At 52.2% G+C, this 23,491-nt stretch overlaps 9 protein-coding genes across 9 annotated transcripts; 7 read left to right on the forward strand and 2 right to left on the reverse strand.

The window, feature by feature from the left end:
• Positions 1-274: 274 nt before the first annotated feature.
• COL26b_009474 (uncharacterized protein) lies at positions 275-1,308 on the forward strand (the record flags this gene model as incomplete). Its single annotated transcript, XM_053182202.1, has 3 exons — positions 275-431; positions 487-722; positions 772-1,308. The coding sequence occupies 3 exons, from the start codon at positions 275-277 to the stop codon at positions 1,306-1,308; spliced, it is 930 nt and encodes a 309-aa protein (XP_053033892.1).
• Positions 1,309-1,924: 616 nt separating this feature from the next.
• On the forward strand, positions 1,925-4,049 carry COL26b_009475 (uncharacterized protein; the record flags this gene model as incomplete). The annotated part of the gene is made up of 3 exons (XM_053182203.1): positions 1,925-2,174; positions 2,282-3,307; positions 3,358-4,049. The coding sequence occupies 3 exons, from the start codon at positions 1,925-1,927 to the stop codon at positions 4,047-4,049; spliced, it is 1,968 nt and encodes a 655-aa protein (XP_053033893.1).
• Positions 4,050-4,617: 568 nt separating this feature from the next.
• COL26b_009476 (uncharacterized protein) lies at positions 4,618-5,057 on the forward strand (the record flags this gene model as incomplete). The annotated part of the gene is made up of 3 exons (XM_053182204.1): positions 4,618-4,712; positions 4,775-4,875; positions 4,942-5,057. 3 exons carry the CDS (start codon positions 4,618-4,620, stop codon positions 5,055-5,057), a joined length of 312 nt encoding a protein of 103 aa, XP_053033894.1.
• Positions 5,058-6,471: 1,414 nt separating this feature from the next.
• On the forward strand, positions 6,472-8,484 carry COL26b_009477 (uncharacterized protein; the record flags this gene model as incomplete). Its single annotated transcript, XM_053182205.1, has 3 exons — positions 6,472-6,616; positions 6,664-8,276; positions 8,329-8,484. The coding sequence occupies 3 exons, from the start codon at positions 6,472-6,474 to the stop codon at positions 8,482-8,484; spliced, it is 1,914 nt and encodes a 637-aa protein (XP_053033895.1).
• A 523-nt stretch (positions 8,485-9,007) lies between these two features.
• COL26b_009478 (uncharacterized protein) lies at positions 9,008-9,982 on the forward strand (the record flags this gene model as incomplete). The annotated part of the gene is made up of 2 exons (XM_053182206.1): positions 9,008-9,814; positions 9,932-9,982. The coding sequence occupies 2 exons, from the start codon at positions 9,008-9,010 to the stop codon at positions 9,980-9,982; spliced, it is 858 nt and encodes a 285-aa protein (XP_053033896.1).
• Positions 9,983-10,070: 88 nt separating this feature from the next.
• On the reverse strand, positions 10,071-12,571 carry COL26b_009479 (uncharacterized protein; the record flags this gene model as incomplete). Its single annotated transcript, XM_053182207.1, has 7 exons — positions 10,071-10,590; positions 10,668-10,836; positions 10,901-11,150; positions 11,201-11,207; positions 11,327-11,347; positions 11,403-11,536; positions 11,621-12,571. 7 exons carry the CDS (start codon positions 12,569-12,571, stop codon positions 10,071-10,073), a joined length of 2,052 nt encoding a protein of 683 aa, XP_053033897.1.
• Positions 12,572-14,672: 2,101 nt separating this feature from the next.
• COL26b_009480 (uncharacterized protein) lies at positions 14,673-15,449 on the forward strand (the record flags this gene model as incomplete). The annotated part of the gene is made up of 3 exons (XM_053182208.1): positions 14,673-14,816; positions 14,868-15,025; positions 15,083-15,449. 3 exons carry the CDS (start codon positions 14,673-14,675, stop codon positions 15,447-15,449), a joined length of 669 nt encoding a protein of 222 aa, XP_053033898.1.
• Positions 15,450-16,810: 1,361 nt separating this feature from the next.
• COL26b_009481 (uncharacterized protein) lies at positions 16,811-17,461 on the forward strand (the record flags this gene model as incomplete). The annotated part of the gene is made up of 1 exon (XM_053182209.1): positions 16,811-17,461. One exon carries the CDS (start codon positions 16,811-16,813, stop codon positions 17,459-17,461), a length of 651 nt encoding a protein of 216 aa, XP_053033899.1.
• Positions 17,462-20,274: 2,813 nt separating this feature from the next.
• COL26b_009482 (uncharacterized protein) lies at positions 20,275-21,061 on the reverse strand (the record flags this gene model as incomplete). Its single annotated transcript, XM_053182210.1, has 2 exons — positions 20,275-20,553; positions 20,612-21,061. The coding sequence occupies 2 exons, from the start codon at positions 21,059-21,061 to the stop codon at positions 20,275-20,277; spliced, it is 729 nt and encodes a 242-aa protein (XP_053033900.1).
• Positions 21,062-23,491: the final 2,430 nt, after the last annotated feature.

The following is a 23,491-nucleotide window of genomic DNA, read 5'->3' on the forward strand; positions in this document are numbered from 1 at the left end:
ACTTCGCATTTGTTTGAATTGGTCACCGATTTGGCTGATTGTAAACAAACAAGCCACACTTGGCACACCGCCTTCCCCGCCCGTTGCCGAATGAGGAGACGCGTGGAGGCGCGACTGTGGCTGATGGCTCGAGCACCTGTGGCTGGAGCTCTCTCTCAAGCAAAGAGCCGCCGTTGCGTCCCGCCAAAAAGATTCTAGCCCGTTTTCTAGCTCTGTCGCCAGCAGTCCGTCGCATCGCCAGCTTCCAAGCCTCTCCAACACCACAACAATAGCCATGGCCATGTTCGACTACACAGACTTTGACCAGGTCTTTGGATCTCAGGCTTTTCCCTACGACCGCAAGTCGATCCAGGAAATCGACACGTTCAGGAAAAGCCTCGATGGCGCTCTCTTCATTGACAGGGTGCTGAAGGCCCTTGGCCTCACGAAGGGTATGCCAGAGAGAGTATGGCCCCCATCCAGATCAAGACTGACAGACTTTCGCAGCCAAGACGTATCCTCCCAAGACCGATAATGCTCTGCGCACCCTCCACCAGCACCTTTGCGAGGCCAACATTTCGACCCACCACCGTCTCTCCATCTTCTACTACATCCTCCTCGACTTCGACACTAGCCAGACGAGAGCGCAAGCTTCATCGAGATTCGCAGTCGCTTCGGGCGTCCCCAAGAACTATCAGATCTTTATGAAGGGCCTGTGGCTGCTGGATCATCAGCAATTCGAGGTGCGGCTCCCGCCGTTGTCCTGAGGCTCTACCGCTGACAAGAGTACAGAAAGCACTCGAGTACATCGCCCATCCGTCGCTCACGACCGACTTCGCCGACGAGATCATGACTGCGCTTGTGCGACACGCTCCCGAAGGCGACTACACTCTGCCCCTCTCCTACTTCCACACCGTGCAGCCCATCCTGAAGACGTCGGAAGCGCTCGAGCTGCTGTTTAACGCGATGGCGAGAACCAGTGTTACCGAGGCATTCTACTATTCAAGGACGCACTCCGAGTCCGTCCGGGGTCAGCTCTTCCGCCAATTGGTGTCCTCAGTCCTCAGTTCCCCTCTCAGCGAAGAGACTGCTGCTAGAGCGACCGAGCTGATTGGTCTTCCTTTCGATGCCATGGAGGAGGAATGGTTCGAGGAGTTCCTCACCCAAGAGGACGGCAAGAAGCTCAAGAGAGCCAAGGACACGCTTATCATGCGCAAGATCGTCACTGGCCGCTTGAGTGAAGCTGTCCAGGACAAGAGCCTGGGCAGCGGCTGGGGAATGGTGCAAGAGGGCGTCAAGAGCGGACTGGGCGGCCGCGCAGCAGAATAATTGCGGCTGCTCCAATGCGCTGTCGATGTTGATGAAAACTCTTGAAGAACGGTACTGGTTACGGCATAGCGTTGGCGTTTCGGCATGTTATTTCTGCATTCCCTTAGGCTGTAGAATTTGAATCTGTAATGTGGCTGGTTTTGCGGAGCGCGTCTGTGAAGTGAGACAAATTGCGGTTCCGACAATTGAAACCAGCATTGGAAGCAATTAGGCTTTCAACCTTGTGTTGTAGCGGCTGCCAATTCGCGTGAAAGACCTGACGATTGTCTCCTCCACTTGCAATGAACAGGCAGATTACCCGCAACGACGTCAGTAGCGAGGTGACATGACAGTAACGGGACGTAGGAGAAGCTCCTTCACCTTGACCTTTACACCGACAATACACCGAAAATGACTAAGCCGCCTTGGCCCGTCGAGTCACACCCGGCGATCCACCTCAGGGTCCTCCCACTTGCCCAAAATGAACAACTCTTAGCGCCAGCCACCCCGACCTTCTTTCACCGTCTCATCTCTACCTTCATGGCTTCCGGCGCATCGTGGTTGTGATAATGCTGGATTTTTGCACCGTTGCTCTACCACACACGATCTCACCGGGAGTCGCTAACCAACCAGAACCATGAATAACTCGACCAAAGGTGTCAAGTTTGTCGGTTCTGACGCTTCGGGGCTTCCCCTCAAGCGCAAGCAGGTCCAGCAGGCCTGTGAATCGTGTCGGAAGAAGAAGGTGCGCAAAGCCATTGCATTGCCGCGCAGTATCTGTATTCGAGTTCGACCTGACTTTGTCGCCAGAAACGCTGCATTCACGCGGAGCCAGCTCATTCCGAGCCCGGTGAAGGTGCTGGCGCATCATCTCCCAGTCATGATGGGTGGGTTTTCCCAATCTGGCAGTGGATTTGTCCCCAAGACTGACATTTCGGCAGGCCACCACCACCACCCTTAGGATCCCCTACCAAGCATCGCAATTCTACCTCAGCTGGCCCCGAAGGCAATCTTAACCTGTCGCCTTCACGGCGGGACTCTGACGCGAAAACAGATGCTCATGGCGGCCAGACGAGGTTCGTTGGGGACCTGAACCCGGAGGGCATGTTTGCAGAGGCCGCAGACTCGGCGGACTCGGCAGCTAATCCCACCCTCAAGGCCGAAGTTGGCGTCTGGCTGCCGTCTGGAACGACGACAGCCGGTCAAACTACGAACAGCGTCGTGTCTCGCCCGGCGGCCATGATCGACAAGGTCCTGCTCCCCTACGTCAAACAGCATTGTCTCACCTGCGTGCCCCCAGAAAAGGACTTTAAGCACCTCCACAGGGTCTACCGGGAGAAGATCCACTCAATCTTCGCTTTGGTCCCTGAGGACGTTGTGATTGAAGGCGACACGCCGGCAGCTATTGTTATGCGACAGGTCGTGTCTTTGGCCGCGGCATCCGACCCGGAGATGAAGAGTCACCTGCGGCTCGCCAACCAAGGCCATAAGAAGATGCCTTACCAAGATTTCCACCAGCACCTCTCTGGTTCCATTCGCACCATTCTGGAGACGAGTTTGATCACAGACCGGACCATTCACATTCGTGCCTTGTGCATGCTGTCCCTCTACATCCAGCCTTCGGGGGCCGACGAGGCCGATCTGCCCGCGCAGCTGGGTGCGAGGGCTGTGCATCACTGCCAGACTCTTGGCTTGCAGCTGTTCCACACCAGCGACGATGCCTTAGACACCCTCTTTTGCGCCGTTTGGGCCATTGACCGTATCAATGCCGCCGCGTACGGACGGCCGTCTGTTATTCACGAGCGGGATATCGGACCTGGACTTGAGGACTGCTTCCGCAGACAAACCCCATGCTTCCGCCTATTCCTCTCCGTCGTGCAGTGGTTGGATAAAGTCATTGAACTATACAGGCCAGGTGTTATCGCATCATCTCTTGAAACAAAACCCTTCATCGACCTTCCTGTGCTGGAGCCCATGATACTCGATGCCGGGGCCTTACAAGTGCCCACGCCCTTGCTCGGTTTGTCCCCTGCCCTGCCTTCACACGCTTTTGATACTGACTTCTCGCAGCCACGATTGAGGTGTTTTATCACGCTGTCATCATCCTGTCATGTCGCCTGCCGAGACCTGGGCCCCCATCAAACTACGCGCAGACGATCCCGCCCGCATCGGCCAACGCTCGCCGTTCCCTCGCAGCGGAGCGCATCTCTTCCGCCATCCGTCGAGATCACCTTAGCCCAGTGCCTCTTGTCCCCTATGCCCTTTCCCTCGCACTCAGTGTCGAGTACCGCAAAATGCGACATAGCGCCCTTCCAATGTTCCGCGCGCGAGCCCGCAGCGCCTTCAAGTCGAATTCCGAGCTCATGAAGCGCTTTGGCGATGTATTCTGGAGTGCTAGGGTAGTAGCCGGGCTTGGAGAGCGCATCCTTAGAGAGATGGAGCGGGCTGCCACATCACTTGTGCAAGGAGCCGCCGTGCCGCAATCTTCCCATGTGGATATCGCCGCCAACGGCAGGATCGAAGCCCCCGTTTCGACAGCAGCGGTGCAGGACGCGGTTCCCCAGCTGCCCACGACGTTGGCGTCCGATTTCACCACATCGGAGACTATCGACTTTTCAGTGGTCGATGCCATGACAAACGTAGACGTCTTTGGGCACTTTGATCCAAACTTTAACCTTTCAGCAGTTGACAATGCCTTGGAGGCAAATCTGGATATCGGTTTGCCTCTAAATTGGGGAGAGTGGGACCAGTTCACCAGTTAGGAAACCAGCCTTTGGACACCTGTCAGAGGACTTGAGCAAGAGGGGTTCTTCTTACCGCGGGGCTTTTCAACCAGAGTCGTTGCTTTCAAGGCTTCAAGTATGAACTGACTGATACCCGTGACATAGAATTATTGGCGGAACACTGCTTTGGAACAGGCGTAGAACCGGCTTTGAAATGGGCGTTAGGGTCGGACTATTGGATTACAAAGGAGCCAACTTGCTATGGACTGGCCATGCATTGCCACATATCGATATGCACTCGGAAGCTGTACAAGAGTAGCAGAAACTAGACGTGCATTTATCATTGGACATTTGTAGAACAAAAGGAAAGAATCCGTCAAGAAATCCTCATCAATATCAGTGAAATTCATTAGCTCCTGTCCTGGTCACTGAATGAGCTTCGCGATGTATGATTCGTCGATGACAAATCAGGGTGGGTCCCGACGGTTGGACTGCTAAAGTCTCCATCGCCACCACTGCAGACGCCTTCAGTGGCTTCAGCGCGTATAGAACCTCTTCTATCTATCTTCGCGAACAGCATTTCTCAACTTCACGCTGCAAACCCATCATGGCTCCTCCACTCAACCTCCTCATCCGCGCCCTCGTCGCCTTCGAGGACGTAATCATCAGACAGGTCCGCACGCACCACTACCCCTCCTACGGGTGAACTGACCCCTCCATCATGACACCCAGCTAACTCCGCGCTCCGTACAGATCCTCCGCAGCCCAGGCTTCCACCGCGGTGTCGGCCGCATCCAACGATTCGTAGACGAGAAGCAGAACGGGCCGATGCCGCATGAGCCGTTGCGACAGGGAGAAGCGTCAGGTAAGTGGGGAGCTAGTTGGTGTTGCAGGACGACAGAACGGAAGAGGCTAACACGGGTGGATGCAGCTAATCCCGAGGATCGAGGGTTCGCACACCACTTCTTCGAGGAGCTGAAGAATCAGTTCCGCGGGACGCCGACGGATCCGCCGCCGCGGGGACCGCCTGCGCCGCCGAAGCGGTGATGGTGTTTGGAGTGACGAATGAACGAGTTACGAACACGCCCCGGTCGAGTCGAAGATGGGACACGATGCGCGGAGCGGCGATGACGAATCTCCTCTCTGGTTTATATACCCAATATTTCGATAACGAACGAATCCGCGCGGGGAACATCTCAGCAGGAACGAGGGGAAGAAGTTGGGCAGTCGCCTTTTCGACTGGATGACCCACGCTTTCGTTTCTCGCGGACAGGCGTTTTAAGCGCCTCTTCCATCACATCTTTCCTAGGGAAACCTTTGGTTTAGAAGGAATTTGCCATCGGCCTTTGGAATATTTCATCGCATGATGTAGGGTCAGAGGAGTACTTCTTGGATACGCAGGATATGGTACGCAGTGGGTAACGGAACGACACTCCGGAGCGGCCTCACCCCAGCGCTGAGACCGCCTCTGCGACGGCCAATTCAAGATCGGCAACATCCGAGAGACTGGTCGATTCAACGGAGATCGGATGCTCCTATAGAGCCGAAAGACAAAACCTCCTTTCGCGGTGTTCGCCGGAAGCGAGACCGAGTGGCTGGCTCAGGGGCACAATTAAATAATTGAAGCCATCGCGGGTTTCGTCTGATGTTAATGGCCAGACCCCAGGCCTGACTCAAAAAAGTGGCTGAATAAACATTAATTGCACCCTGCACTATTGAAGACTTTACGGCATGGTAGTGCTCAAGTGCGAAAATTATCAGTCAAACAAGCTTTTGCGTGAGTCCCTGAAATTTCTCCGCCCCCTCTAAACATGGGACAACGATCATGGGTTGACATGCAACCCAACTCTAATAAACCCCCTCCCATCGGTCACTAGCAAACAGTCCCAGCTCTCCTGGCTTGAGTGCAGCTGCGAAGTCGTCTTCGGGCCGCTGAACCACCATGTTGGACCGACTGAGGGGTCGTCGTGCAGGGCCCGGAGGCAGAGCCCCCAAGTTGCCTCATTCGGAAGAACAACCTCTCTCAATCTACGTGATGCAAGCTCGCCTATCGTGATACTTTCCTATCCGGGCCGCCTCCAAGTCGCTCTCCGTCCTCAAAAGAGAATGGTTTTCCCGCTCCATTAACTGACTACGACCAATTCGGTTCTTTTGGATACTTGTCTCGATCTTTCTCAGCTGGTCTCGGCTACCTTCCGCTCATTACCTGTTCACTTCGCGTCGCTCGCTCAGCCATGTTTGCATACGATTTTCCACCAAGCGCTGCGCTGCGCGCGTTGGTGGCTGGCCTTTTCTTGTGAGTTGCATTCCGAACAATTCGTATTGCCCAGCCGTGATCCGGCGGGCTTGTCTAGTCTATGGAAGCGAGTGCTTCGCGTATAATCTAGGTTGGATCCCTCGAGACTCTACGGGCTGCCATTGCCTGCTTCTTGCCGCCGCGATCGATGCTTCATCCTTCAACATGAGATCGAGCCTCAGCTTCGTTACTCTGGCGCTGCTTCATGCCGCTTCCGCTCAGCAAACGGCATACGGCCAACGCGGCGGCAGCGGCTGGACGGGCCCGACGACCTGCGTGGCCGGCTGGACATGTCAGAAGCAGAACGAATGTAAGTCTCGCTCACTTCCCATCCTCACTCTCACTCACACATCATAGGGTACTCGCAATGTCTCGAGGGAAAGGCCAGCACAACCACCCTCCTCACATCAGCCAAACCAACATCCTCATCAGCACTGACAACCACCGCCAGATCCTCCACCGCCACCGCCGTTCCAGCCCCATGCTCCGGCACCTTCAGCGACATTGGGGCCGTGGACTACGTCAAGGCAATGAACCCGGGATGGAACCTAGGCAACACCCTCGACGCCATCCCCAACGAGGGCTCCTGGAATAACCCCCCGGTCAAGGAGGAGACCTTTGACGACATCAAGGCCGCCGGCTTCAAGAGCGTCCGCATCCCCGTCACCTACAACGACCACTTCACCAGCGCCGCGCCCAACTACACCATCGACCCGGCCTGGCTCCAGCGCGTCTCGGACGTCGTCGACATGGCTACCGCCCGCGGCCTCTACGTCCTCACCAACGTCCACCACGACTCCTGGAACTGGGCCGACGTCACAAAGGCCACCACCAACGAGACCCGCGCCGCCCTCGACGCAAAGTTCTACGCCACCTGGCTACAGATCGGCCAGAAGCTCGCCTGCAAGTCCAACCTCGTGTCCCTCGAGCCCATCAACGAGCCCCCCGCCACGACCGCCGAGCACGGCGCCCACCTCAACGCCCTCAACGACCTCTTCCTCAAGGCCCTCGACGACTCCGGCGGCTTCAACACCCGCCGCGTCGTCACCCTCATGGGCGGCAGCATGGACGGCTACAAGACCACGCAGTGGTTCAAGGCCCCCGCCGCCATCAAGAACCCCTGGGCCCTGCAGTACCACTACTACTCCCCCTACGACTTCGTCTTCTCCGCGTGGGGCAAGACGATATGGGGCAGCGACGCCGACAAGGCGTCCATGAAGAATGATCTGGCCGTCGTCCGCGGGAACTTTACTGATGTGCCCCTCGTCATCGGCGAGTTCGACGCCAGCCCGCTCAACACGGAGCCCGCCGCCCGCTGGAAGTGGACGGACCACTTCGTCCGCACCGCGGCGGAGCTCAACACGGCGCTGATAATCTGGGACAACGGGCTCGACCACCTTGACCGTAATGCGCACTCGTGGCGCGACCTGACCTCGCTCGCCATCGTGAAGAATGCAGTGCAGCCGCCGCGGAATTCGCTGCCGGAGAGCACCACCGACGCAGGCGCAACGACGCAGAGCTCCTCCGCCTTCGTGTGGAACAAGGTCGGTGACACGCCCAAGGACGCCGTCCTGCCGTGGCAGTTCAATGGGAACACGCTCAAGAGCATCAAGACCAACTCCGGAGGTATGCTCGCCGCCGACACGGACTATTTTGTGTCAGACTCCGCCATCACCCTCAAGGCAGGCGTTCTCGGGCAGTGGCTCACGCCGACGGCAGCGCCGGGGAGCAAGGCGAACCTGACGCTGGAGTTCTCCGCCGGCGCGCCGGTGCAGGTCGAAGTGGTGCAGTGGGACGTGCCGACGCTGGCTGTGAGCGAGAGCAAGGCTGTCGCCGGGAAGGATCTGAATATCACGGTCGAGTACAAGGGGCTGAGGATGCCTGCTGCCGTGAAGGCGTTGAAGAGCGACGGGGGGTTCCTGTTTGATGATTGGACTAGCGTGCTTGGGCCGCTGCAGGCTGCTCATATTGTAGGTTCAGATATCTGGACATGATGGGGATCTTTGCTGACTCTTTTGGTAGACTTACAGCGGCCAGTGGAGCTACGACGGCGCCAAGATTGTGTTGCCGAACGCGACTGTCCAGGCTGTCATCAGCGGTGGCAAGCCGACGGTGTTCACGTTTGAGTTCTACCCGAGAGTGCCGGGGAACAATGTCACGTACACTCTGACGCCGTGAGCTGAGTTGGGGAGTTTGTGTGCATGGCTTAGCTAGACTGGACGCAGGGATTTGGATCTCATCTTCTTGGTGTAAATACTTCTTCGCCGTTTTATTACAGGCAATCAAGGACTTTTGAACGCAAAGGCAGACTGAGTCAAGTGGCTAAATGCTGGTCAGCCGGGCGTAAACCGGCCAACTCCGAACCCCGGCCCCGCCCCCGCGCGGGGTTTCGCGGATGATACTCCGAACGCCTTCAGACCTACCACCAACAAGCCGGGCCTCACGACGCTGGTTCAAAGCCTTTAGATCAAGATATTAATCAATCATCACCCCACCACTCTTACTCAAATTATTCATCATCACCACAAGTCACAGATCCAACCAGCATCCACAATAAAACCCATCTACTTCGGACCTCGGTCCAAATCAGCCCGAGAGCCACCTAACCCAGCTCATCTCATCCTCTCCATAGAACCATACCTCATCCTCTTTCTGACCAACCCTCCCTCACATCGCCATTCACACCACCACACCAGCAACCATGCTCTCCGAAGCCTTCTTCGGCGCAGACGCCGCCCGGCCCCTCTGGGACTCAGACCCCCTCGCTGACGCTTTCACCCTCCAAGACGCCGCCGCCCCCCTCGACGCCGCCGTCGTCGCCTCCGTCGCCCGCCCCTGGCTCTTCACCTACAACCCAACCGTCTTCCCCAACAACCGCGCCGTCCTCATCCTCGGCGGCGGCGGCTACGTCGAGCTCATGCTCGGCCGCGAGGGCGTCCAGGTCGCCCGCTGGCTCGCCTCCCTCGGCTTCGCCGCCCACGTCCTCGTCCACCGCTTCCCTACGCCTGCCACCTCCCCCTCCGCACCCCTCGACGACGCCCGCCAGGCCCTCCGCCTCATCAAAGAAACTTCTATCTCTCCCGATGGCGGGGTGCCCTCGCTGGCAGTGTGCGGGCTCTCCTCCGGCGGGCACCTTGCCGCTGCCCTACTATCCGAATACCCGCCCCAATGGTCCGCAACCGCAGGCGCCCCCGTCCCGGAGCTGGAATTTGCTATTATAGGGTACGCACCCATCTCCACGAACGCAAAGGGCCACCAGATCGTGCCGAACAAGGCGCCGCTGCCGCCAGCGGAGAAGCAGGCGCTCTACGACGCCGTCATCCCCGACGCGCAGCTGCGCAAGCCCGCGCCGTCGAGTTTTGTGGTCTATGCGGGCAATGACCCCGTGGTGCCGGTGGTGAACGCGTACCGGATCGCGCAGGCGGTTCAGGCGGCCGGCGGGCAGGTGGAGCTGCATGTGTACGGCGATGCGCCACATGGGTTCGCGCTGGATACCGAGGGGCTGCCGGTGAGTGGGTGGACGGGGGTTTGTGAGCAGTGGTTGAGGCAGAGGGGGATCGTGGGGGGAGGGTGTTGGGGGTTGTAAGTCGGATGAATGGATATCAGCTGGTTGCATGTGAAGAAGGGGAGCAAGTTCATGAGGCCGAGCGAGGTTGTTCCCCGGACCCCGTATTAATGAGCGTATCCCTATTGTTACACTACTATACAAACGCACATCTGTTCTCGTGCGGGTTCTCTCCCAGGACTGTCGTGATGATCTAGCCTCAGCGGAAGGCGGCATCAGACCACGCGTTCCAATGCTCAAAGTTCAAAAAGTTCCACACGACATTCGGGTCTACCAAGTTGGCGTCGAAATCGCCCGGTATCAGATTATCCCCGAGCTCGTCTCCGCCTCGGTGTATATCAAGCCCCTCCGTCATGAACATCGGCGAGGTCGTCTGCTGCATCGCCTGCTGCGTCTCATCCTGTATCTTCATCGCCACCGTCGCCGGGTCCGACTGCAGCGCGACGTGTTCGTTGGCCTGTCGTTGGTTTGGCGGGTTGCCGCCACCGCTTCCGCCCGCTTCCGCAGCCGTCTTGGGCGCCGCGGCGACGTGGAGCAGCTCTGTGACGATCTCGGCGCACCGCCGCGCGACGGCGAGCATCTTCATCGCCTTGAAGATCTCGATGCTCATCTCGAGGTTTTCGATGACTTCCTCGTTGGAGAAGGGGGAGGAGATGTTGGAGATGAGGACGTGGAGGAGGACCATGCAGGCGTCGAGGAGGTACATGCAGTTGTACCACCTGTACAAGACAAATCATCAGTAACGAGGAACACAGAAAGCGGGAGTTGGAGGGAGAGAGGGGTGAGACGTGCGTACCATGTTCTGAAGTATGGGCGGTGCAGGTAGCTTGTGTGCATGAATCGGATCGTCTCAGTCGCAGCCTTCACGCAGGATGAGACGTGACGGGAGAGCGTTTTGCGGTCCGACTCTGGCGTCTTGAGGATCAGGAACTGGCGGTGGAGGAGGATTCTAGCATTCAGGAAGCCTGTGATGCGATTTCGGTTAGTTGATCATCTTGAGTGAAGCAGCCTGAGAGGGGATTGGCGTACGAAGCTTGAGAACTGTCTTTTGTTTCATGGCGAACTCGCTGTCTTCCAACGACGAAGTGTCGAACCTGAGCTCTCGCGGGAGCCCAGACTTCCAGTCGTCCAGCTCCCGGTCCAGATTCAATGCCGTTTGCGACAGCCGCTGTAATGATGTGTGGCTGTTGTGGAGGCTTAGGTTGTCCGTCATCCACATGAGGATCTTGGCGAGATCGACCATGGGGTTGATGAGGCACGAGGAAGAGCTGACGAAGCCCTGATAGCTGTTAGCGATAGCACGGAGTTCGAGTGGATTGTCACACGTACTGCTGTTCTTGGGAAGGGGATGGAGTAAGAACTCGGTCCTCGTAATCCTGATTGGCGTCCGGCGGAGAAGCACATTTCGCTAGCTAGTCAGCACCTCATCACCATGTGTGGATAGCCTCAACATACATCTCATGTGAGTACAGAGACCTATCAAACGTCAGAAAATTGCTCTTAGGTTGACAGGCGCAAGTGAGGGTCTTACCACCAGAGCAAACTTTCCTGGCTAGTCTCGGATCGGATGTTGGTAGGAATACCCATGGCCGACGCGGTACGGATGGCCATGCCGCTGTACATGTAACAGCTGTGCGGCTTGAGCGCATTCTGACAGAAAACGGACTAGGATGGCGTCAGCTCAGCTCAGCTCCCCCGCAGGTTCCTGGGCTGTAGTCAGTGAGGGGGTAACGGCCATGATGCTCTCACCATGAGGAACAGAGTCTGCGCCGTCTCAAGCGAGCTCGACTCGCAGATGTCCTCCAAATAAAGCTTCGCCCGCTCAAAGTACCGCCTCGCAAGCCTGATAGGCGGATACGTCGTCTCGTTCTCCCCAGGCAGCTCGGTCCTGTCCAGGAACTGCAGCGTGTGATCCTCCATCAGCAACGACGTCTCCCCGGCCGTAATCGCCCCGATCGCAATCACAGAGTTGAACAGCGACAGGAACCGCGCCCCGCGGCGTTGCTGCGACGGCTCCTCCAGCGCCGCCTTGCGCTGCCACACCTCCTCGTCGCACCGCTTCACGAACGCCGTCTGCTCCAGGATCGGGTGGATGTTGTGCAGGTTCTGAAAGTACAGCCGCACACATTCCCGCTCCACTTCCGTCGCGAACACCGCGTCCGCCGGGGTGAGCATCTTCCCATTCCCGTACTGCACCGAGTCGCGCCGCGTCGCCGCGCTGGCGGACGGCGTGCCTTTCCCTGGCGTCTGGCCGTGGCGGTTGTCCGGCGACGTGGAGTAGTCCGAGCTGTGGAGGAGGTTGACGACTGACGTCTGGTTGAGCGTCTTGCCGCCGGGTGATGTCTTGGTATCCGGTTGACCAGGCTGCTGCGGCTGCTTTTGAGTACCACTGTTGTTCGCCCTGGACCGTAAACGCGCCAGGAAGTAGAACGTCCCCGTCGGGCCGTAGAACTCTGCGCCTTCGGTGTGGTCGTTCACCTGACCCAGGCCGTCAACCTCCTGCTCCGACGAGACGACCGAGGACCCGCGGTCGCGCTCCATCGGCGGCTCCGACATGAAAGGCGGGTGCGGATTCGCCGCGGTGACGGGATTCTCAACCTTGAGCGGCTCATCCAGGCTCACGGGCGACGGGTGAAGCTGCTCCGCGGGAACCGGCTGGCTCTGCGGACGCTGCTGAATGCGACCTGTCGGGTCGAACATCCTCTTACTGAGGCCATGGTCAGACTCAGAGACAACAGGTACGGGGTGAATCCACTTGGGTCTGGTTGACGTACACTTCCTCGGGCTTATCTTTATACGAGCATGAGAACTCATGGCCTATATCAGAACATCGGGTCAGCACTTAGACATGGAACTGAACAACCGATGAAATCAAGTCAAACAATTGTTCTGCCCATCTACTCACGGACGCAGTTTGAACACGGCGAGCTCCCGTCGCACTAATCGCCGAAAAAGGATCAGCAACATGATCTCGCGTGTTCCCATCATCATCGCCGACGACGAGACCGAACTACTAGCCTTGACTTTGCGCGCGCGACAAGTCCCACACGCCACCGGCGCACGCGGCCGACGTTTCCTCTTGAGAGTGCCCGACTCCGAGTTATCCGAGGTACCAGCGGGCAGGGTGGGGATATCCGCATCCATATCTCGGCCGGCGTTGCTTTCTATGGCGATTTAAGGTCGTATAATTACGGGGGAAGTTATTGGGTGCAGATAATGTTCGATGAACGACACGTTTGGTTGGCGAGAAGAAGTGTATGAGCAGAGTCACTGCTTGGGCTAGTGTGGGAGGCGGTGGGGAGGGAGGTTTCGAACCATGCTGGATTTACTCGACCCATGCGCTGTCTGCGCTTCACTGCTTCCTTCATTGCTACATAATACATGTAATGTACACTGACATGACTGACGGCAGCGCGCGTGGCGGTCAACGGCCGGCGTAGCGGCCCCGGGGTGGCGCGGTCGCATCCATGGAACTGCGTGTTCGTGTTTCCTTCTGTGCTGGGGCCGTTTCTTCAGCATGCAGGCTAAAAAGGGCCTAACATCAAAGTCTCAGAAGCAACGTGAGACGTGCCTCTGTCAAGCAGAGTTCTGACTTAGATCCAATGGATGCACTAGCGACGTCGCCGCTTTGACATTGCCTCTGAATGACTCGGCGAATCGGAAGCATCTCTTCGGCTTTAACAGGGCCTGGCCAATGGGATGTTGAACGTCGGGGAGCCGACGGGCTCGGCATCGTCTCCCTCGTGTACTTGATCTCGGGCTGCATCCCCGTCCATGGGAACGAGATAATTGCAGAGGATAGACAGGAAACGCTTCCCGCTAGACACACAATTCACCAGATGGCGGTCTTCTGGAATTTGTATTCCGTCCATTAAACGATTTTTCAATCCTTTTTTCCTCCCAACTTATGTCATAAAAAAACAGAAGCCCAAAGAGACATTCCAAAAATGGAAGATGTTTCAGTCAATGTACCTGTTCTCGTGGTAGGCGGAGGGCCTACGGGTCTGTTCACAGCATACATGCTCTCCAAGCACGGCGGTTGGTGGGCCTGATGTTGGCGCTGGGGAGAGTTGCGATGAGCTAACCCATTAATCCTTTATTCCAGTCAAATCGCTCCTCATCGAAAAGTATCCCCAACGGCTGGCGGCGCCCAAGGCACACGCATTATGTCCTCGAACGCTGGAATTTTGCAGGCAATATGGCCTCGACACGAATGCGCTGCGGAAGCTCGGGAGTCCCCGAGACGATGCGTACTGGGTTAATTTCTTGACGAACCTGAGCGGCGAGAGGATTGGGTATTTACCCTATGAGAGGATGGATGTTGAAGTGCTGGAAAGCACACCCGAAGTGAGTTCGCCATTGACTGTTTTCATGATAAAATGCAACGTTTAACTGAAATCTTACCGCAGATGATTCACAACGTGCCTCAACCAGATTTTGAGAGATTTGTCGCTGAGAAGCTCGCATTTGACAACAATGTAGAGCTGAGGAAAGGCATTGCTTTTGTATGCTGTGAGCAGGTGAGACCGTTGTTCTTATGCGCTGTAATTGATTTTTACTGCGCACATGAGAGCTAATCATGGCTCTAGCGTGGCGATAGAGTGATTACTACCGTTGAAGAGCGGGCGACAAAAAAGCGCTGGGCCATTGCCTCCAATTATGTTATTGGTTGCGATGGTGCTAAGAGTGAAGTGCGCAAGTCTCTCAACATCGAGACTGAAGGCGAAGACGGATGTAGGTGTTGTCTTACTCTTTTGAGAATGTGCGACACTAACAGCCGACCTTTGAAGATGAGACCATGATGACGATACACTTCAACGCAGACCTGCGGCCCATCGTGAAGGAAAGAGTGGGCATGCTGCACTGGATAGTTGACCCCGCGTGTTCTGGTTTTATCATCGCGTACGATCTCGGCGGAAACCAGGTCTTAATCAGCAATTTTGACGTGAGACATTGAGGAACTATGTTTTGCAAGTGCACAGCTAATGTGACACAGTCAAATAAACACCCCGCTGAGGCGTGGAGTGAACACCTCGCGCGCGCAACTGTTACGGCTGCAATAGGAAAGGACATACCTTTCAAAATACTCAGCTATAGGCCTTGGGTGTTGAGTCGAAAAGTTGCAAAAGAGTACAGACGCGGCAACACATTTTTGTAAGTCGCACACTCAATATGTCCACAGCGAGATGTCGGCATGCTGACTCTGAGCAGGCTCGGCGATGCAGCGCACTCCTTCCCACCAACAGGTGGTCTCGGTCTCAACTCAGGCCTAGCTGATGCACATAACCTGGTCTACAAGATCGCTGCTGTGCATCAGGGGTGGGCGAAGCCGTCCATCCTCGACACGTACGAGGCCGACCGACGCCAGATCGCGCTGGTGGCCTCTTCGCAGAGTGTCAAAAACGGGAAGACCATCTTTTCGTTTTTGAAAGCCGTGGGTACAGCCGGTATTGACGATGTGGACGAGGCAAGAGCGAACATGTACAAGACGATACACGACCCCGCGAAAGAGGACTTGATAGCGCAGAATGTGGAAGGGCAGCGGGAACACTTTGACAACGTAAGTCTGAAGTTGTGACGCGCACTCTCCGATTCATGATACTGACTCCAGTACTTGACAGCTGGAAATTCACATTGGATATGTTTATGGCGATAAAGAACCGCCTGCGAACGCATCGCATTATACACCAAAATTCAAAGTCGGAGCTCGGCTGCCTCACGCCTGGATCAAACTCCTCAAACCAAACAATCGCATCCCCGATTACCCAATCGACACATCCTACGTCAAAGAACTCACAAAAGAACAAGTATCATCTAGACAATTCTCAACTCTCGACCTCGTAAGTCCGGGAGCCTTCAGCCTCATAGCGGAGTCCCACTCCTTATGGGCACAGCGCTTTAAGGACTTTGAAGAAGCGATGGCTAGCAAAATAGGCCCCCGCGTCCACCTTTGGGCCGAGGACTCGGATTTCGAGTTCACGAACGAGGCACATCGTAAGCTATTTCATAAACAGGGGCGTCTGGCCCAGGGAGCAGCGCTCCTGGTGAGGCCGGACCAGCATATACTGGGATGCCTGGGCCCTGAGGCCTCGGCGCAGGATATAGTTTTGATGGTCCAGGGACATTTGGGTCTCGAAAGAGCGCAGTTATAGACAGCCAGCGTGGATTCAGTCATAATACAGAGCATGCGTTGTTGTTCACTGATGAATTTGCTGCTCCCTGTCAAGTGATCTCAACATCTGGTAAAAAAAATACCCAGTTCAGTCTTGTTCCCCTTTCTTGATGTGTCATGTACTATCACTATCCAAGAATGATTGAGGGTTCCACGGTGCAACCGCAAGACCATTCCCGTAGGCGATTGTTTTCGTGAAATGTCTCATACCTCTCAGCTCCCGAGTGCGGCTGACCCAGGCCGGCTTCTCATGCGAAGCGAACCCGTCCAGAATGTAGCCGGTGTTTTGCGCCGACTTTCTCGGGATGCTCTATCAGCTGCGCCGCCTCGAAAAACAGCCACGTTGTGCCGCAGCTCTGTGCCAGCCGCGTTGACGACTTTGTCTCCGAGACTAAAAGTATGCGTGACTTCGGGGCTAGCCGCGCCTAGTCCACCACTGCGCACGAGAACTCCATAATTAGAATCGCCCGGAGAGCATTATCGATGGACAAGTCTCCGCGTGGTGGCTGCGGACTCCTGTTGCTGCCGCAATTGTACGTTGACGAGAACGTTACACAGGCTGAACAGGCTATCAACATTACCGTTTTGGAAAGCCTCGCAGAAACATATAAAATGAGTTTGATGTCTTCTCTCCGTCCTGTTCTTAATTCATCATCTCATTCAACGCAGTCGGGTCCCAATAATCATTTTGCCCATCAAGTCTTTACGTTGTCTAAGCTCCTTAATACCGTATTCCGATTGCTCATTACACTTCCAGAATACTCAACATGAAGTCCTTCACTTTCGCCGCCATCTTCCTTCCCACCATCACCCTGGCCCTTCCACAGCTTGAGACCGTCAAACGCTTCACCAACGGAACAAGCAATCTAAACCCGCCACCCACCGACATCGGTGCTGTCTGTACTCCCGCCAAATACCAGTGCCGCCATAATCCAGACAACACCTGGAGCTGGGACGTCTGCAACACCTCGTCCAAGTGGGTGAACGGCGGCAACTGTGCGCCCACTGAGACCTGCGTCTTCAACTCCCTCAACGGGTCTCCCTACTGCGTGCCCATCCCGCCCAAGGCCCCCGCCAAGGAGACCGCAAATCAGTGCTTCCCTGGGAAGTACCAGTGCAGGTACGACGAATCCAAGGGCTGGAGTATTGAGACGTGCAACGACGCTGGTAATTGGGGCCACACCCTCGACTGCGAGGCCTCTGAGACGTGCACTTATAGTCCGGCGGCTGGGTATCCTTACTGCACGTCGAAGTCTGATAGTCGTGTTTGCACTCCTGGGACGTATCAGTGCAGCTATGTTCAAGCTTGGGGCTGGGATATTTGCTCTACTGAGGGCAAGTGGGTGAGGGGTGGATCTTGCAAGACTGGCGAGACGTGCTCTTTCAACCCCCTGAACGGGTCTCCTTACTGCATCTAACGGATAGGGTCATGTGGTGTGTGTTGAGATTGGCTAGAGTTCTTGATTCGTTTCCATGCGGCTGTTATGTGTATTGGATATTTATTAAGTCTTTGCCTACGCTGATTGCGTTGGCCTTGCCACGGGCCTTGGATGCAGTGTTTCCAAACATGGGTTTCTAGGTCTCTATCGATGACGAGTTTGCATCTTGAACAGCAGAAAGGCTTTCTAGCAACAAAAGTACTATTAAATTATGACCGGGATGGGGTGATACTCTGAAGCAAGCTCTCGGTGTCCGATTGTCGACCCCTTACTCCCTCAGCTGGAACATCGTACAGACTGTCCAACTCGACCATTAAGGAGGCATTCGACTCATTAGCCTGCAGCATTTTGACTTTCATGCTCTGTGCAATCTTTTCCATTTCGGCCGTGCTGAGCAGATTTCCGCTTCTTGAAACGAACGCGTTGCCAAGGGCCCCTTCTCCGACTCTGTCTCCTGCGGAATCCCGGAATCGGTCATTGTAGAAAATGAGTGGCAATTGGTGACTTTTCCATACCATCTCATCTTCCCTGTGATAAAGGCCTCGTGCAATAACCCAGACCAAAGCGGTAACCTCGATCACCAAAAGAAGTATAGGGAACGTAAGCCACAGCCATCTGACTTCAATGTAGCTGATTGATGTCACAGCTGTGCCATAGACTCGCGACACACTGCCTTCCTCTCTGGCAAGACCCGATCTTAAATAACTCGTCATTGAGTTAGAAAAGCCAGCGAACCTGGTAGAAATCGTCTCATATGACCCTCTGCTTTCTCCCCATAGTAGCGCTAACCACCATTTTCCATCGCAGTCAACATCTTGCCGAAACCCCTTCCTACATGAGCCGTTGAAGATGTCGTTTTTCCACATGGATGAAAGCATGGAAAACATCGACGCGCTGAGGCGGAATACGCAAGGTTTTGGAACGGTTCGACGGATGTAGTTCGGCGCGCTCCATGGTGCCATAATTCTCACATCAGTGACTTGATTAACTCGGGTTGTGCTATTGACATCTTCCCAGAGATGGAGTGTATCGTTTGATCGACATGGCACTTGAATGGCTGCTAATCCACTTGAGCTAGCGGGGATATTGTCCTCATTTTCGAAGCCGACGATGGATGAAGAAGAACCATTATTGAGGATATCGACGTACATCGGGGTCGATTTGATCAATGTGTCCGTGAGCTCTCCCCCTTCGACAGAAACTTTATAAAGCCTCATGCAAGGATACAGAGAGCATAAAACTGCTACGTAGCCTGCCTGTGGCCTGCCCATCGTAGTTTGACCAGCAGGCCCATTTCGGCTAGACAGAATGGTGATGTTCGCGAAAGCCCATTGAATATCAGCAATTATTTCTTTGCTGATAAGACTTCCAGTCCACGATAAGTTTGCCTCGCTTCTGATATTCATGACATCTCCCTGCTGAGTATCAAGTTTCATGCCGTTGGGCAAGGAGATGTCTGTCGATATAGACATGTCTTTTGGCCAGAGAAGGGTGCTAAGATCGGTGCAAACGCTACATATACCAACAGTAGCATGCGTAATCTCATCTTTCGAATCCAACCATTCCGAGGACCATTTGGGAAACGTGCAATTGCCACTGGAGCAAGTGGCGACAATACTGGTATCATTGTTGCCAGGAGTTGTAAGTGCCGCATACGTCCGCCCAAGAACGTGAGGGCGAAGATTGAAATCGCCTACTAAGCTTTCAGGCAACATTTCTGGGAAGAAACTGGAGTTTCTGCCGTCGTATACTGAATACGAAACGGGTAATGAGGCGGTATTTCCAGGGATATCAATCCGTCGCGGTATAAGGTCAATAGATTGTTGAAGGAACGGACCAGTCGCAAACGAGGATATCATGACAAGTAGCGCTAGCAAGGAAGGTATACTGTGTCCAGCGACGATGGGCAGTAGGCAAAGAGCGCCCCATAACCCGCGACTCGCGTGATCGAAGCTATTGATATGTCGAAGTGGGCGAGCGGGAGCATCCTTCGACCAGTACCACACCCATTTGAATTGGGAAATTATCTCTGCTGCGACAGCCACAAGAGTCGCTCTGTAGATGGTTGAAATTGTCGCAATGAGAGAGTTGAGATTGATAGGAAAGTGCCAGTCATCCACCGGTTTCCCGTCTTGTTGAGCGAGAATGTAGATAACGACAGCCATGAGAGCGCAGGCCAGGGAGAGTGTGCTGATCTCTAAGGCCCAGAGCTTGATGACAGGTTGACAAGCACTTTGGAGTGCCAGCATTTTGATCGTGAGATGCGAATCCTTTATCGTCATCCGTCCTAGGCGGACTGGAGTCGGTTCTATCCGCCATGAAACTCGAACGAGGGCTTGTTTGCTGGGCCTCAGTCATTGTTCACTGGTCCTTTCTGTTGCTCAAGAAGGCTCGCACCAAAAGATTAGAGCGGGTGCGATTACATATAAGTGTTCTTAAAAGCCTGTGACCGACCGAACCAGTGTCGTCAAAGGCTTTTGAAATCAGCCTCTTCAAAACTGAACAGATGGGTGATTGGCTGCGATTGGACCGTAAGCATTCTTCACTAAGGCGTACGAGGGTGTATAAGACACGCGAAGAAACCTGCGATTGGCCACAAGAACGATGTTCCTCATTGGAATTGTACAAATGTCAGCTGGAGGCCTCTTCACAGTCGCTATTGGTGGTGGCATATCAGGCATCAGTCAATGTAATTTCAGCTGGGCAACTTGAAGGATTTACGACATCATATGACGCAAAAAGGGACTGGTCAGATACGGACAATTTGTTCCAAGAAATTGAGTACGAAGAAATTATACCCACAACGCAGAGATATTTGCTGCAATGAGAGCATTCATGTCGTGAATAATAGGCTTTACAGGTGGCTGCCATCCTAGATTGAGAGGAAGTCTCTCATTCTCGACCCAGTAGCGCACAAGCGTCTTGTTCGCATTACCGTAATCCCCAAAAGCCGACAGCAGTAGCGCGTACTGAAGCAGCGAACCGCTTCTCGCAAAGGTGCCGTTGAATTCGGGGTTGAACTTCTCTCCCCACTCGAATCGAGCCTTGATTTCCCGGGCAGCAGCGGCGAACTGTTATTATTCGTTAGCTAAAACTTCCATGAAAGCTTTACAAACGGCTGTTACGCACATCGATAATGTCAACGTCACCCCATCCAGCCAACGTGCGACCCCAAGCAGCAGGGCTGAAGTGAAGGGAGTCTCCAAAGTAGGCGTCGTCGCGCGTCAGGCTACCGTCGTGCTCGATGACTTGAGGCACGTGTTGGTTGACGTCGCTGAGGTGAAAGGTTGACGCATTTCCCGTAGTCGAAGTCTTTAACGCAGGAATACCAACAAGAAGCATCGTCTCGTGGTCCATATTAAATCCGAGTGTCGTGGCCGCTCCGAGCACATCCAGGTCGATATCGCGACCATCTCGAGGTAAGAGCCCATGGTTGGCTAGGGCGTTGATTCCAGGGCAAGGTGATCGCAAGTCGCCCGGTTGAGGAGGCTGCCAAGGATACAGGTCCTCGGTCAAGGTGGCCAAGACACCGACCGAGGCCATGCAGGCTTGGAGGAACATCAACCGAGACCCCAGCATATTGAAGAAAAATGAGCGACAATGATTAGACTACAAGTAAACTTTCACGCTGGGACTTCTCCCTTCATGTAGTATTTGTACCTAAATCTCTAGCCAAGCCTACCAGGGTCGGAAGTACCGTTGCACATAAGATCATATCGACGATTAGCCGGTGGGAGAGTTTTCTAGCTGATTAACATCGATTAATGTCAATGTTATTGGGTCAAGAAGACGGCGAATACGGGACAGGGGCAAGACTGGCAAATGAAAATGTCGCCATTACTAGACCATTGCAAGTAATGGCTCCGGCTGATGACATGCATCCTAGGTGCCGGGAGCGGCCGCTACTCGGACCGGTGTAGGTGTGATTACACCATTTAACAAGATTTCCGTCTTACGAGTTACGGCTTTGAGATGTTGCGTCAACAGGGTTGCATCTGGATGCCGAAAAGGGGAAACGTTTCCTTCTACCGGCGCATAGGCGGATCGCCTTGCGCGCGGCAGTGATCTCCTGCCTAACTGAGTCAGGGCGGTGGGGTTCTTCACAGGGCGGTCAACCATGTCACCTACGGCAGCCTGCAGGGCTCACTAGGTCAAAATTGCCGAGGCGTATAGGGCTACACTAGTGTAGGTAGGAGGGCTAGTAAATATTTAATTCAATAAGGGTTTCTACTTTTTTAAGGCTTCTAATTAGCTAATAGTAGTGAGGGTAGTTAACCTATATATTAAGGGTAGTTAGCTTATATACTTTATTTTAAATACTTTATTAAAGTATACATCTAATTTCTTCTTTTTTCTCTATACTTATTATAAATTAATAAGTCTCCTCTATTTATATAGCTTTTTATATGATTTTATACTTTTTATTATTAATTAAATTATATTTTAATTTAAATAGTAATATATATTATCTTAATAAGTTTTTAGTATAACCTCCACCCCCTTTTACACTTCTACTTAAATCTATATAAGTTTTTATATAATAATACTTTTATATCCTCTGTATATATCTATATAATATAGCTCTTTTTAATAGCTTCTTCTTTAATAAGAATAATTAGCTTATTACTAACTTTAATAAGTTTATTAATATCTATATAGAGGATAGTAATTTTAAGTTTAATAAGAATTTTATATATAAACTTATCTTAGCTAAAATTAGAAATATATAGTTTTAACTTTCTCTTATAAAATACTTTAAAAAGAATAAACTTTTTATAATTTTATTAATATTATACTATTTTATATATAAATATATAGTTCTACTTTTCTTCTATATTCCTATTAGCTCTTTTATAAATATAATTAAAAATATAAATAACTAGTTATCTTATTAAATATATTCTTAATATTAAAGATCTTAAAATAATATATTTTTATATAGTTTTATATATATTTTACTAATTTATACATAAATATTAAACTTTATTATTTCTTATTTTAAGTATAGTAAAACTAATTAATATATATATAAGATTCTTAATATAAAATAATCTCAAAATTATAACTTAATCTTAATCTAAATATGTAGAACTAAGTATTTTGATGTAGAAGTATATATTAATTATAAAAAAGAGAATAGCTTTTTCTTAAAATATATTATTTTATCTTTATATATAAACCTATATAATAACTATATATATAATAATAATACTTCTAAATATTCATTTAGTTTATATTAAGCTATATATCTTTTATTCTTAAATATTATTTTATTAACTTCTATATAGCTACTAAAGAGAAGGTTACAATTTTAATTAAATTTACTCAAACTTCTATTATTATACTTAAGCTTAACTAAAGATATATAGCTTCTATTACTTTTAAGCTGACTTATATAAAAGTAATTAAAGTTATATATATTAAGTATATATTTATTTTAATATTATATAATATTTTACTTAATACTATATAGTTTATTAATTATATCCTTATATTTATTATAAAGAAGTATAATAAAATTAGCTTTAATAAGTTTTATTTTATTCTAATATTATCTATATAATTATTAATAATATTATTAAATACTAATAAGATCTTAAAGCTATCTACTACTTCTAACTAAGAGTAAGCTTATCTACTTACGTCTAATTAGTTTTATATATATTTCTATCTCTCTATAGAATAGTATTAACACAGGTATAAGCGTATTCAGGGGCGTGGTATATACGCCTATATAGTATAGGGTTATAGATGGGCTTATGTTATGATGAAATGTGATAATCCTAAGCATTTATAGGCATTTCATCGTATAGAGAATAATAAAGGAAGTCATGTATTTTGATGACTCTTGTTGTTGTTTCCAGGTTACATCCTCTAGTAGGGAAAAGTGAGGGGAAAGATAATCTGAAACGTAACCTACTAAACTGCTAATTACATAAGGTGCTTACGTAACTATACGTATTACATAATCAATATTATAGTTATAAGTTGTAATAAATAGAGTATCTT

The sequence above is a fragment of the Colletotrichum chrysophilum genome (genome assembly GCF_026319265.1).
Source record: "Colletotrichum chrysophilum strain AFK26 chromosome Unknown scaffold_91, whole genome shotgun sequence".
Lineage (NCBI taxonomy): Eukaryota > Fungi > Ascomycota > Sordariomycetes > Glomerellales > Glomerellaceae > Colletotrichum > Colletotrichum chrysophilum.